Source organism: Miscanthus floridulus, chromosome 10 (assembly GCF_019320115.1).
Source record: "Miscanthus floridulus cultivar M001 chromosome 10, ASM1932011v1, whole genome shotgun sequence".
In the NCBI taxonomy this organism is placed as follows: domain Eukaryota; kingdom Viridiplantae; phylum Streptophyta; class Magnoliopsida; order Poales; family Poaceae; genus Miscanthus; species Miscanthus floridulus.
In genome coordinates this window covers 122,931,811-122,945,898 of record NC_089589.1, presented here as the reverse complement: position 1 = coordinate 122,945,898, position 14,088 = coordinate 122,931,811, and the positions used below count along the sequence as shown (strand labels likewise).

Sequence of the window (14,088 nt, the reverse complement as noted above, 5' to 3'; positions counted from 1 at the left end):
GTCTTCACACGCATCAATGGCGAAGAAACTTCTCGGTCCTGCGTTTGGGAGAAGAAGCGTGATTTCTATCTTCTTACCTAGATCCCGTGCGCTCGTTTCTCAGCCGCATGCTCTGGCTCTCATCTCCCCCGGCTGCGTGCGGCTCTCGTCTTCCGGCGGCATGCGCCGGCACGGAGCTCGCTCACGGTCATCCTAGTGTCCGACTCGTCCAGCGGGGTGGTCATCCCGGGGTCAGTGTCCGACTCCTCCGGTATAGGGTGCTAACCCCCGCGGCTCACTGGTGGAGATGGCGCAGTCCGCCGCAGAGTCCGTGCATGTTGATGTTTTCCGCGCGAAGCTGCGTTCCATGGCCGCGGTTATAGAACGCAGCTTGTTTCGTCTACCATACTTTCTTTGATCCGTTTTTTCCTATTCGATTTCTTTCTTTTTTTTTTCAGTTCAAGACGCGTGGGGCGAGCGGGGCGATCCGTCCGACGATATGGCGTATAGAAGATAGGGATTACATCCATACTGAACAGGACTTTGAAAAGAGGATTACAGAGCAAAAAAACCAGAATCTGAATAGAGATCGGAGTTGAAAGAAAAAAAATTACATAAAATTTTGCCTTAATTTTTAGTATTAGGTATAGATAAGGTATAATACATACATACATACATATATATACATATATATATATATATATATATATATATATATAGAACTACTATCCTATAGCTGGCTACAGAATAACTTATTCTGTAGCCACTTTGAGTTATGATAATTACTATGTTAATTTATGAGATTATAGTAACTCCTTACTAAGTGGTTTAATATAATGTTATGGTAAATATTCCCATGTGTTATAGTAACCCAACTATCGTAAATATATATTGACATTATGGTAAATTAGTATATAAAATTATAGTAAATGGAGGTGGCTACAGAATAACTTATTTTGTAGCCGGCTATTGAATAGCCTCTCCCTATATATATATATATATATATATATATATATATATATATATAGACACACGTGGGTGCAGTGCAGCCCGGCTGTTTATGGTCGTTCTATCTACGTACGTATACGGCGTACCACAAAAATTGACAAGCACCTCAACGCGGTCCTGCCCGTCGTCGTCAACTCGTCATCGGCTGCCTCGCTCACCATGTTCTTCTTCCCGTTTTGGCTCTTCCATCCACGAAGCAGAAGAGGTTGACCTCTTTCGGCGGCTGAGGCTGTGGCTGCGGCGAAGGCAGCTGTTCTATCGGCCCAGGCTGCATCAGCACAGGCAGCGGCTGCGTCGGCAGAGGCTGCCGCTGGGAATGCATCTACTATGCATGGCACCAATAGCACAGGCAGAGGCTGCCTGTATCGGCGTCCAAGGCTGCGGTAGCAAAGGCAGCGGCTGCGTCGGCAGAGGCTGCGACAACTCTGAATGCATCTACTAAGCAGGCATCTTCAGCTGTGATTTATATAGGAAAAATAGGAGATGAAGAAGAGGCAGCCAAGGCGGCAGAGGCAGCGAAAGCGGCTGTGGCCGCATTAGCTGACGCGGCTGCATTAGCTGAGGCTGCATCTGCTATGGAAGCTTTGGCTGCCTTATCTCCGTCACAAGCGGCTGAGGTCACCGGCGGATACACAATGCGTGGCGCCGGCGCCATGATATTGCTCCCCTCGGCTCCATGTCAGCTGCTTTAGTTTGTTGCCTTGATTGGTGAGGTGCAGTGTGGGTTCGAGTCATGAATAGCTTAGTTTCCTAAAGTTTATTTTTTAGCAATATAAGATATAGTTACGTTTAATTCCGTGTGAGGTTGCTAATCGCTGGTTCTGGTAGCCGGTAATGTCCAAGAACCTGGTCAGTGTTTCTGAATCCTTATCGTAGTTTCTATATGCTGCTGGTCCCTTGTCAGTTGTACGAAGCCATGTATAGCACAAGCATCTAGGTTTTTGTTGGAGACGTCCCCTTTAATTTAAGCAAGTAGATCTCTCTAAACATACCTTTTGGAGATGGTCTACACTACTAGACAAATAGTTTTCAGAGGCGGGGGTAGTGCCCAAAAAGTCCTAGCGTGGTCGAAGCGGAGCCCACTGCCGAGTCTGCTGCTGAACCCATCGTGGAGGTCCGAGCTGCCATCCTCTTCCATCTTTGGCAAATCGAGGCTGGGCCTCTCTTCTTAGCGCCACCCTTGGCCGGATCTAGCCGAATCAAGGTCCTCCTCTGACACACCAGATTCAGAGCCTGCGGTCGTTCCAGTTGATGCCAGTGCCCGTGGTCCTACATTCCACTGCTCCAACTCATTGGAGCCACACTGGATCAAGAGCCGCTGCCTTGTACACCATCCTAACTAGAAGAGCGTGAGAGAGATGGAGAACGAGGGGCGAGTACCTGTAGTCTGCTGCATGGCCATCGAGCACGGATCTGGCTGGATCCGTACAAGACTGTCGCGATGGAAGGAATTCCCGAGGGGGAAGAATGCCATGGAGCACGAAGGGACGAGGGGGGAGTGTGCCGGAGCGCCTGGAGTTTAAGACACTAGCGTCGGGATCTAGAGCTCGTGGCCTGCTTAGAACGGCATCCACGGAGCTGCTGTCCTCGGCCTTGAGCAAGGAGCCACCATGCTGGGCCTTGAGGAAGACGCTGCCGGCCTCGGATCCTGAGACAGGCCTTAAGGGCGACCGCTGTTGATTCGGCACCACGACTGAGGTAGGGAGATGAGAGAGCCCAAGAGGGGTGAAGAGTTGTGGAGGCGCCGCAGAGAATATGAGGTGAACGAGGGAGTTTAGGGTTTTTTTACTGGGCGTTACTAGCACCCGGACATTCGGAGCCGCTCCAAAATATTAGACACCTCTGGTCCTTCACGCGGGACGCTGCACTACATGCAATGCCGCGATGCGGATGTGCGTGCCAGACTCAGGTGCCCGAATGGTGACCCATGGCGGCGTCCTAGCAGCTATAACAAGCGGCTGCGGCAGGTGGGTCCTGTAATACCCGGTCTACTTTTGCAACATTTAGATGAAACACTTACAACATATGTTTGAAACAGCTGAAACACTTCCAACATACGTCTGAAACACTTATAAAACACCAGAAAACTTAAAAATGCGTGTGTAGCCATTGCAAACATATACAAACATCTAGATGAGACACTTGCAACATACGTATCAAAATACCTGAAACACTTGCATATATATAAGTATGTTTCAAATGTATGCTCCGAATGGTTCATCTGTTTCTTTGCACCATATGTCAGAAACAGATGAAACATTCGGAACATACATTTGAAACATACTTATATAGCCATTTGCAATGTGTGCAACATCCCGATCTAGTTTTACAACATCAATATAAAATACTTGCAACATACCTCTAAAACATCCGAAACACTTGAAACATACGCTTGCAACATGTGTGTTCAGTGCAACATCTACATGTTTTTTGGACAAATGGAGGCAGGTTGGCACATAGAGCTTGATGCCGGAGCAGAGATCGACGCCGGCATGGAGTTGGGGGGTGCAGCAGGTGGGCGGGTGGGGTGCCCGCGGTGAGCGACCCCATGCTTGAGAAGGCCACGGTGGGCGGGCGGGTGTGGTGCCTGCGGCGCAGCACCCTGCGCTGGAGAAAGGCCGCAGCGGATGAGGCGTGGCGCCCCTCAGTTGGAGGAAGGCCGCAATGGACGGGGTGGAGGCGAGCGTCGTGGGCGAGCGCGGTGGAAGCAAGTGTCGCGGGCGGTGCGCCTGAGAGTTGCTGCGAGGAATGACCGATGGTGTTATGTTAGCATGTGAAATATGCTAATGGGGATGTCTTATTTAGATATAGGAGATAGGAGATAACATGATAAGATAAAATAATAATATATGTCGTCTGCTGAGCTCTTACTGCGACGGCAAGATGAAGGGAAGAGAAGGGAGGGAAGGGAGATGAGAGGAGAAGGCGAGGCGCATCGCGCGAGGAAGGCACGAGGTAGGAGGCAAAGTCCTACTGCAGGCTGCTGTTCGCCAGCCACCGGTGCCATTGCAGCATGTGCAACACCCGATCTACTTTTAAAACATCCAGATAAACACATCAACATACGTCTGAAAGCAGATGAAACACTTGAAACTTGCGATTGAAATATGCGTGTATAGCCATTTGCAGCATGTGTAACACCAAGATATACTTTTGAGACTTTCAGATCAAACATTAACAACATACGTCTGAAACACCTAAAACACTTGAAACATAGGCTTGCAACATGCATATATATGCAACACCCAGATCTACTTTTGCAACATCCGGATGAAACACTTGAAACATACAAACATCTAAAGATCTAAAACACTTAAAAATATACGCTTGCAACATGCCTATATTGTCATCGCAACATATGCAATATTTGAGTACTTTTGCAATATCCAAATCAAACAGTTGAAACATATGTCTAGAACGCAGCGGCCACGTCCTACCGGGCGAACTGTGGTAGCCAGCAAGCTTGGGTCTGGGGACGTCAGCCCAGCATACACCTTCGTTGCAGGATGTTGGACTATCACTCCTCCGACGATTCACCCTCGCCTACTTGCTGCCCAGGCTTGTGCCTGTCGGAGCGGCTTCTCCAACGCTGCTGCTGCTCGGCTGCAGTCGTCCAGCGCTGTCCGCTTGCAGGAGCTGGGGCGCGGCGCAGCAGGCTATGGGGTGCGGTGCAGTGGGGGACGGGCGCACAGTAGGGGAAGGGGGCGTGGCAGGGGCGGAGTGGGGCGGGCGTTTGCGTGGTGACGCCGCAACACTGATGCGACGAGTGGGGAAATTTTAAGAGATGGAAGACACTTAGCGCGTGTTTAGTTGGCTGAATTTTAGAATTTGGGCCACTGTAGCGCTTTCGTTTTTATTTGGCAATTAGTGTTCAATCATGGACTAATTAGGCTCAAAACGTTCGTCTCGCAATTTCTAACAAAACTGTGCAATTAGTTTTTTTTCGTCTACATTTAATGCTCCATGCACGTATCGTAAGATTCGATGTGATAGGTACTGTAGCATTTTTGGGAATTTTTTTTGAAACTAAACAAGGGCTTAGTGATGCTATTGGTCCTGTCTGCTGCGTAGGCCCAGGAAGGCACGCGTCCGGACGTAACTGACGACTGTGTGCAAGCATTTGCGTTGTTTTTGTATGCGTGGGCAGTGCAAAAGCAGCAGCAGCTGAACTCAACGCTGGCATGTTTTGTTTTATATTGGATTGTTGTTACTTTGACCTGCCGAGCCTGTTTCAGAATGCAAAATAACGTTAATAGCCAGCAGGGTTCGGGACAAACAGGGGTTGTGGCTTTTGGGCTCTCCTGCCGGCTTCCGCTTCAACTAGTCTGCATGCAACTGCATCTCTCGATCTTAAAAAAAGCAAAGAGAAGTTGCAATGTGCAACTCATTTCTTCGTTTGTGCATCAAAAGTATACTCAGCCTTTGTCTATATATGGTTTGATTAGAATCACTGTAGCAGCCTTGTGTTACGGGTATAACTTAATGGCCCATGCAATCCTACATATTTTTTTTTATTTTTAACCCTTTTTTTGAATTTTTTTTATAAATATGCCTCTGAAGGTAAGATTTTAAAATCTAGATCCTTAGCTCGGCGCTTACACTGCTCGGCGCCATCGTTACTGGCGCCGAGGTCTTGAGCTCGACGTAGACGTGACGGTGACTTGGCAGATAGCTCGGCGCCATAGAACCTGGCGCCGTAGATGCTGGCGCCGAGCATGCAGTTCTAGGCCTCGAGCGCTGTGCACTCGTGCTGCCATTCACCACCATACAGCGTGGAGTGCAGATGCTAGTAGCCTGAAAAGGATCACGTCGCCTAGCTACTGGTAATACGTGCACGGTCAGGCACGGAGACTTGCCCACGCTCCACGTCACGTGGAAATCACGTCAGCTAGCGAATTGGTTGGAGCTAGCTAGCCTACCGGTACGATATGATCGATCGGCTTCAGCATCTGTCAGGTTCTTTGTTTCCCTTCCTACTCCGTTGCATTAAAAGTCTCGTTTTTTTACTTTCAGGCTTACTGTTTATCTTATTTAATTTTTTATACAAATAATAAAATAAATAAATTATTATTAAAGTATCTCCAATGATAAAATAAATCATAACAATTATTACATATCTAAACATAGTGTATATCTAAATATATAATAAAAATTATATATATCTAGAAAAGCTAAACATCTTATAATTTAGAATGGAAAGTACGATAGTATTGCCATTGTGATCTTTCGCAAAAAAAAAAAAGTATTGCCATTGTGAAGCACTAAACCGATCTACAGTATCATACTTCGATAGCTAAAGCAGCCACTTCACAGGAGTAGTATTAAATCAATGGAAAGAAATAATCTTTACAAGTACATGATATCACGTCATTACATGCAAGCTATCACAGTAATTAATTATTTCTTATGTTGTGTCTACTATGTACTTTGAAATTTAACCAAATTTATACAAAAATAATATAAAATAAATATTATTAGATTCGTTATGAAAAAAATAATTTAAACATATACATGTGAATAATATTCACTGTAAACTTGATTTGTGGACGGGTAGAGTATACGTGGAAACAGTTCTAAACTGTTGCAGTTTATGTCAAGGTCGTAACACTATTGAGAGTAGTACTAGGTTACTGCTAATGATACGTAGTACTGTCTATTGGGCCTGCCATACGATGCTACTCGCTCCATCGAATTGAAAGTGTCGTTTTTTACTTTTAGAGTTCAGTTTGTTTTATTCAAAATTTTTATAAATATTGTTTATTTTGTTATGATTTATTTTATCATTGAAGATACTTTAATAATGATTTATTTATTTTATTATTTATATAAAAAATTAAATAAGATAAACAGTAAACCTGAAAGTAAAAAACGAGACTTTTAATGCAACCGAGCGAGTAGGAATGGAAACAAAGAAACTTACAAATGCCGAAGCCAATCAATCACATCGTACCGGTAGGCTAGCTAGCTCCAACCAATTCGCTAGCGGATGTGATTTCCACATGCCGTGCAGCGCGGGCAAGTCTCCGTGCCTCACTGTGCACGCATTGTCAATAGCTAGGAGACGTGACCCTTTTCAGGCTACCAGCATCTACACTCCACGCTGCACTGTGGTGAATGGCAGCACGAGTGCACGACGCTCGAGGCCTAGAACTGTATGCTCGGCGCCAACATCAATGGCGTAGAGCTCGACGCCAACATTTACGGCGCCAAGCTGTCTGCCAAGTCACCGCCAAGTCTGCGTCGAGTCCAAGACCCCGAGCTAATGGTCTAGATTTTAAAATCTTAACTTCAGAGGCATATTTGTAAAAAAAAATTAAAAAATAGCTAAAAAATAAAAAATTCGGGCAACCCTACTGCCCCATGTACTTTCTTCCAGATCACAAGAACCATTTCGAATCCACGGAGAAATGCATGACCAACGAGAAAAGATAACCAAAGCCTACGAGCCTCCGAATTCATGGTTATACATGTTAAACCAATCCTCTTTAAGGCTATCTGATCCCCACTATATATATTGCTTCTATGTTCTAGTGGTTGATATGAACATCATTTGGCTTCACTGTACTAGCTAGTTTGCCGATGAGATTTTGGAGGAACATATGGTGTAGGGGCTATATTCCGTACTTATGAAGCACTTCCTGCTAATCCCACAATGCCACATGCTTTGGTAATCGGATCAGGCATCATTCACGACATTGGCACCAAGTTTCTAAAGACGCGGTCTAGGGCTGTCTCTTGAGAATTTGAAGACTACCTTGTCCAAGAATGAATATATCCATGTCCCGTTGTTTCTTTTGGCCTTCGAATATGTACTTGCACTACCAGAATCGAAGGCTTTGTCGAGTGTCGTATTCTTTGCCGAGTGTATTTTATAGGACACTCGGCAAAACATCTCTTTACCGAGTGTCAAACTAAAAACACTCGGTAAAGATTCTGACACTCGGCAATTCTACTGAAAAACACTCGGCAAACTCCGGTACTCGGCAAATATGAGAAAAACACTCGGCAAATTACGGCATTCGGCAAACATCGCGCCACATGTCCCTCCGTTAAAAGAGAAAAAAAAATCCTGAACACACTCTTTTGTTTGTGTGTTAGATCTGAACACTCGACAAACTCGGGCTTAGGGCCTGTTTGGCATGGCTCTGGAGCTGAACTCCAACAACTCCAGCCAATTTTCCAGCCAAACACAACAACTCCAAAACTCCATGGAGCTGCCAACTCCACGGAGCTGTAGTGCAAATAGAGGTGGAGTTTTGGAGCACCTCTTTTACAGCTCCGACTCCACCTAGAGCTGGCTCCACCTAGAGCTCCGACTCCACCTAGTACTGGCTCCACCTGGAGTTCTGGAGTGGAGCAGCTCCACCCAGAGTGAGCCATGCCAAAAAAGAGCCTTACTGTCGCCGCCCACGGCAGCTTCTCTCCTCTCCCGCACCACACTTCCCCCTCCCATCTTAGATCCACGCGCTCGTCCTCTGGCAACCCCAACGGCGGCGGCTCGGGCGGCCTCAGCCTACGGGACAGGGCAGCCACGTCGGGGTGCGCCCCTCCTGCGCGCGGGCTCCAGCTCCCTGCTCTCACAGGTGAGCGTGCTGCCACTGCAGGTGGACCTCCTGCAGCTACCGCCGGGGGAGCCCACGCTGCGCGGCGTCCTCGACCGCATCTTCGTGCACTGGCTCTCACTCCCGGACACCGCCACGCTGGGGGAGGACCTGCATAGAAGGCCAAGGCGAGCGGCGGTGGGGCGGTGGGGGCCGCGATGCTGCCCTCGATGATGCTGCAGGGGGCGCCGCTGTGCTGCCGCTCTCCCCGAGGTCGCCGCCGCCCTCCCTTCCCTCCTCTCCCACCTGAGATCTGCTGCCGGAGGAGATCCTGTGACCGCAGATCCACAGCTGCAAGAGCTCGTGTGGACAGTTTGAGGAACCCGCAACGAAGTCCTCCACTGCCGGTGGCGAATCTGCGGCAAGCTGGTGACAAGATGTTTGCTTCTAGGTCTAATTTGATTTCTTCCCCTTCCTGTGTTCCCATAGATCACAGCCTGCTCTTCTCTGCTCTAGGTTTGGCTAGGAAGGTAAATCGTCTGGAACCCTGGAGCTGCTCGAGAAAGGGAACGTCACTCCAGACTGCACATGGAAAGGTCGATAGGGGCTGCAGCTTAGGGGGAGGTATTGTGCTGCTGTTTGTTTTTAGGAGATCCAGTAGTTCATGTTATGACCGTAATAGTCAAATACTTATATCCAAGAACATCACTAGTATAGTAGTATTCCAGTGAACCTGCAGAGACGGCAAACGGAACAATGGTTCTCTTTTCAGAGATGTTGGATTGTGGCGAGTAGCAGTACAGCAGCTCAATTCAGTTTCAGCTTTGCATTGTTTGTTAGATTCATAGGAGAAGGTCAACAGTTTTAGATTTATAGTAGAACCTGTCTTTGCATATTGATTGCTGAGTTTACAACAGCTGCTGAATTTGGGTCGGTATGAGTAGAATGAATTGCATGATTTCAAATGAATTGCTACTGTTAGGAAGTTAGAGTTGCCAATTCCTAGTTATCTGAAAGTTTTTTTGGACATATCAACTATATTGTAATTATGCATATGCATGGGTTATGTTTACTTGAGTAAATTGGGGAGTCGTTATGTTATTGAAACAAATACATTGTGCTACTGAAATTTGCATGCTCCAAACTCTGAAAATAGACATGTTTTATTTTGGTTTTCTGTCCTTGTCTATTTTTCACTGTAATGGATATCTGTCTTGTCTGAGCTCTCAGAGCTTGCATAGCCCTTTGTCATATGTACTTTTACCAAAGTAAATTGCCCATCGTGCATAATACTCATAACATGGTTTGCGCTTTTCAGGTTCTGTTCTCAGATATCAATGCTGACGAGGTAAACTAACTAATTTCTGCTTAACTACAAATATTTTTACCCTTGTGCTGAGTCCTACATTTTCTGATTCAACTTATATGACTAAAAATATTTTGTGGCCTTGTGGTGAGCCCTGTTTAGTTTATGTTTGGATCAAAGTACAAATATTCTTGATACAGAAACTGACTGCTAGAATACGTCCTCTCTAATTGCCCTTCCTTTACTGAAAATTGGCACATCTCATATGCAGATATTGTTCATGCAATCTGAAATTTAGAGCTGTAGTGATGTTCCATGCAGATAGTGTTCATATCCAGATACAGATAGTGTTCATGCAATCTCATATTTAATTGTACTTTAGCGATGTTTTATATTACTTAGGGCTGTTCATGGTCTTTAGAGAATCAAGTTAATTTTAGGTGATAAGCATTTTTTTAGCATTTTGATGTAAACTTAAGATAAACTCCTACAAAGCATCTGTTTGTCTACATTTCTTGTAATTACCGACATACAGTACTATGTAATTACTGATTACTGATTTATTTTCATGTCTTCGTGAACTTATACCTGTCATTAGTCTCTTAAATTTGTCATCTTCATTTCTACGTCCATGTGGTTATTATGAGAATTATGTTGCCAGGAGCATGATGTGCTTGCAGATATGGTGTACTAAGAGTGTTTTGTATGGCAGCTATTAAACTGAAATATGCTGAGAAAAAAATTATTTTTTTTCTTTGGAAAATAGGTTTGCCGAGTGTAATTCCCAAAAACACTCGGCAAACAATAATGGTATGCTAAGAATTTTTTCTTTGGAAAATAGGTTTGCCGAGTGTAATTCCCAAAAACACTCGGCAAACAATAATCCTTTGTCGAGTGTATTTTGGAAAAACACTCGGCAAACCACTTTTTGCCGAGTATCAAATTCGACACTCAGCAAACCATTTGCCTGAGTGCGCTGATAAAAAACACTCGGTAAATAGCTGTTTGCCTGATACTGTAGCTGACGTGTGCTGTTTGACGAGTGTTACACTCGGTAAAGCCTTTGCCGAGTATTTTTTGGTCTTTGCCGAGAAAAGTCACTGTTTTCGGTAGTGTTGGTTGCAATTGAGTACTTGTTTAGTCAGACTTGCTAAATGCGTTTTTGTGGATGCTATGTAGTATCTCTTAGGGTTGAGATGCTTAAATCTATTTCCTTCTCTACTTGACCTTCACCTCCCACATTTCCTGACCATGTATGATTTGTTCCATTTACTTCTTAATACACTTAGATCTGTTGGTCATTCTCTCCTCGATTTTTTATCATGAGTAACACATTCTTTGTCATGAGTAACTCTAATCAATGTTGGATATATTATGGGCTTGGCCCATATAATATTTAATAAATCAAATAAAATTCTATGGTTCGTAACATTAAGCGTTGTATGGTTTAATACCGTATGTGATTTTGACTGAACGCGACTCAGCTTATTTGGTTGGAAATTATCCATCTTAATTGAGAAGCTGAGGACACAGGAGTGCCATGCGTGCCGCCGTCGTCGGCTAGGCCAGGCAGGCAGCCGAGCGGACGGGCGGGCGTGGTCAGGTATTGCCACTTAGTCCACATAATTATAGGAGTTTCTCTCTTTTATGGTGGAGACGAGTTGATTGCTCCCGTTACCGTCTCTTCGTGTCTCCGTCTCTTAAGTTCCTCGGCTGGCTTTCTCTGTCCCCGCGCAAGCATAAAAGTAGAAGTCCTCCGTTAGTCCAATCTCTCCTTCGCTTCTGAGAGACCACATCTCAACTGCCCTTTGGTTTTTCCTTGTCCCGTACCTCTACGCGCACGGAGCAACTGGAGAGCAGGTGCCTCTGGAACCCTCATCCACCTATGAACCTTGCACGGGGTGTGCGGCGATTAGGTTTTTGGGGAGCGATTCCGCGACTGCTCGTCCACGTCGCATGCGTCTTCTTCCTGGTGATCGCTCACGGAATAGCAATGTGTCTTCTTTCTGGTGCCCGTTCGTGGGACTGCACTGCGAACACCTTCCTGCATCGACTGTGATCCACGACTTCGAGCAACGCACTATGTCTGATGCGAATAGAGCCTTCGATGCCCTCAGCACAGGACCCTCCACTGGATACACTCTTAACTCTCTGATTACCGTACTTTGCGTACTTACTGTATCGATCGGTATGTCATACTTATGCTATAGCGTTTGTTAGTGATATACACATACACATATATGTCGTCACGAACCTGCTGATATTTTATTTTTGGATTAAATTGACCATGAAAATGCCTAATTATCTAACAATCCAAAAATCTAATGTTAGACAATTTTTTGTCAGTGGTTTTGCTGCTGCTTTGAAGCCGAATATCTTTGATGGCAAGAATTTCATGATATGGCGTCTCAAGATGGTGTTGTGGTTGACTGCTATGAACTGCTATCACGCCGTACGGGGGAAGCCTGAACAATTTACTCCTGAGGAGGAGCAAAAGTTCTTGGCTGCTGATAACCTGTTTCGAGGTGTTGTCATTAGTGCACTGCATAGTAAATATAAGAAAAACTACATATCTTGCATATCAGGCAAAGAAGTATGGGATGCTTTTGAGGTAAAGTTTGGAGTTTCTGATGCTGGTAGTAAACTGTACCTTATGGAGCAGCTGTATGACTATAAAATAGTTGAAAACCATTCTGTAGTGGAACAGGCTCATGAGATACAGGCGCTAGCAAAGGAACTAGAATATTTTCCATGTTTGTTGCCCGACAAGTTTGTGGCAGGCGGTATAATTGCTAAGCTGCCACCTTCGTGGAGGGATTTTGCTACTTCTCTAAAACACAAGAGACAAGAGTTTAGTGTAGTTGAGCTTATTGGATTTCTTGATGTTGAGAAGAGGGCGAGAGCAAAAGACAACCTATGGAAAAGGAGTTGAGTCTTCCGCTGCCAATATGGTGCAGAAGAAAAACTCATTTGTATCCCATAATAAAAAGAAGAGGAACATGCAAGAGAACAACAATACAAAGCCTAAGCAAACTGCTGAGTTTAAGAAGAAAAACAACAAGAAAGGTGGTGGTTGCTTTGTTTGTGGGAGTGATGAGCATTGGGCAACTGCATGCCTAGACCGCAAATATAAGCAAGAAAAGAAATCAGCAAACAGTGGTGATTAGCGAGACTGGAGGAGAAATATCTTGGTATGGTAACTCTTTACCTTTGGTTCTTTCAGTTTGTCTTTCACCTAAGTGGTGGATGGATAGCGGTGCTAATATTCATGTGTGTGCTGATGTTTATTTGTTTACTTCTTATCAGGCCAGGCGGAACTGGAGCCTTGCTGATGGGAAACGGTTCGCATACGCGTGTTCTTGGTGTTGGTACGATCGTTCTGAAGTTTACCTCGGGAAAGACGGTGCTATTAAAGAACATGCAGCAATGTCCCCTCTATCAAGAAGAATCTTGTTAGCGGTTCTCAAATGTATCGCGATGTCTTTAAAATTGTGCTTGAGTCCAATAAGTGTGTTGTGTCGAGACATGGAACATTTGTTGGAAAATGTTATGATTGTGGAGGCTTGTTCCGCTTATCTTTGCTTGATGATGTGTGTAATAAAGTAGTAAACAATGTTAATGTTTTGGATGAGTCGAAGAATATGGCATTCACGATTTTGTCACATTAATTTTGGCTGTCTCACGCGGCTTGTAAATCTGAATTTAATCCTGAAATTTAACTTAGTCAAAGATTCTAAGTGCTAGGTGTGTGTGCAATCGAAGCAACCGCGCAAGCCTCAGAAGGCTGCTGAGGCGAGGAACTTGGCACCATTAGAACTCGTTCATTCTGATTTATGCGAAATGAATGACGAATTGACTAAAGGCGATAAACGATACTTCATGACTATTTATAGATGATTATACTAGATTTTGCTACGTGTATTTATTAAAAACTAAAGATGAAGCGTTGTATTATTTTAAAGTATATAAAACTGAGGTAGAAAATAAACTTGAGAAGAAAATTCAAACGTTTGCGGTTCGATCGCGGGGAGAATATTTCTTAAATGAATTTTTTGAGTTTTGTGCGGGGTATGGAATTATTCATGAGAGGACGCCACCTATACTCACCACAGTCCAATGGAATTATAGAGAGAAGAACCAGCACTCTAACTGATTTGGTTAATGTCATGTTAGAGATTGCGGGACTATCTAAGGAATGGTGGGGTGAGGCTATATTGACTGCGTGTCATGTCCTGAATAGGGTGCCCACAAAGA

General features: G+C 44.9%; 2 protein-coding genes across 4 annotated transcripts; both read left to right on the top strand.

The window, feature by feature from the left end:
- The first annotated feature begins 286 nt into the window (after positions 1–286).
- LOC136489487 (uncharacterized) lies at positions 287–1,679 on the top strand. The gene is made up of 2 exons (XM_066486107.1): positions 287–355; positions 1,332–1,679. Exons 1-2 carry the CDS (start codon positions 287–289, stop codon positions 1,677–1,679), a joined length of 417 nt encoding a protein of 138 aa, XP_066342204.1.
- Positions 1,680–8,386: 6,707 nt separating this feature from the next.
- LOC136485564 (uncharacterized) lies at positions 8,387–13,465 on the top strand. Of its 3 annotated transcripts, none has more exons than XM_066482417.1 (4): positions 8,387–8,957; positions 9,045–9,152; positions 9,847–9,876; positions 12,181–13,465. In XM_066482417.1, exons 1-3 carry the CDS (start codon positions 8,747–8,749, stop codon positions 9,870–9,872), a joined length of 345 nt encoding a protein of 114 aa, XP_066338514.1. In that variant the 5' UTR covers positions 8,387–8,746; the 3' UTR covers positions 9,873–9,876; positions 12,181–13,465. The 3 variants fall into 3 exon arrangements, with proteins under 3 accessions (XP_066338514.1, XP_066338513.1, XP_066338512.1); XM_066482416.1 differs by lacking the exon at positions 12,181–13,465 and adding an exon at positions 10,106–10,417; XM_066482415.1 differs by lacking the exon at positions 12,181–13,465 and having other exon boundaries at positions 9,847–10,417.
- Positions 13,466–14,088: the final 623 nt, after the last annotated feature.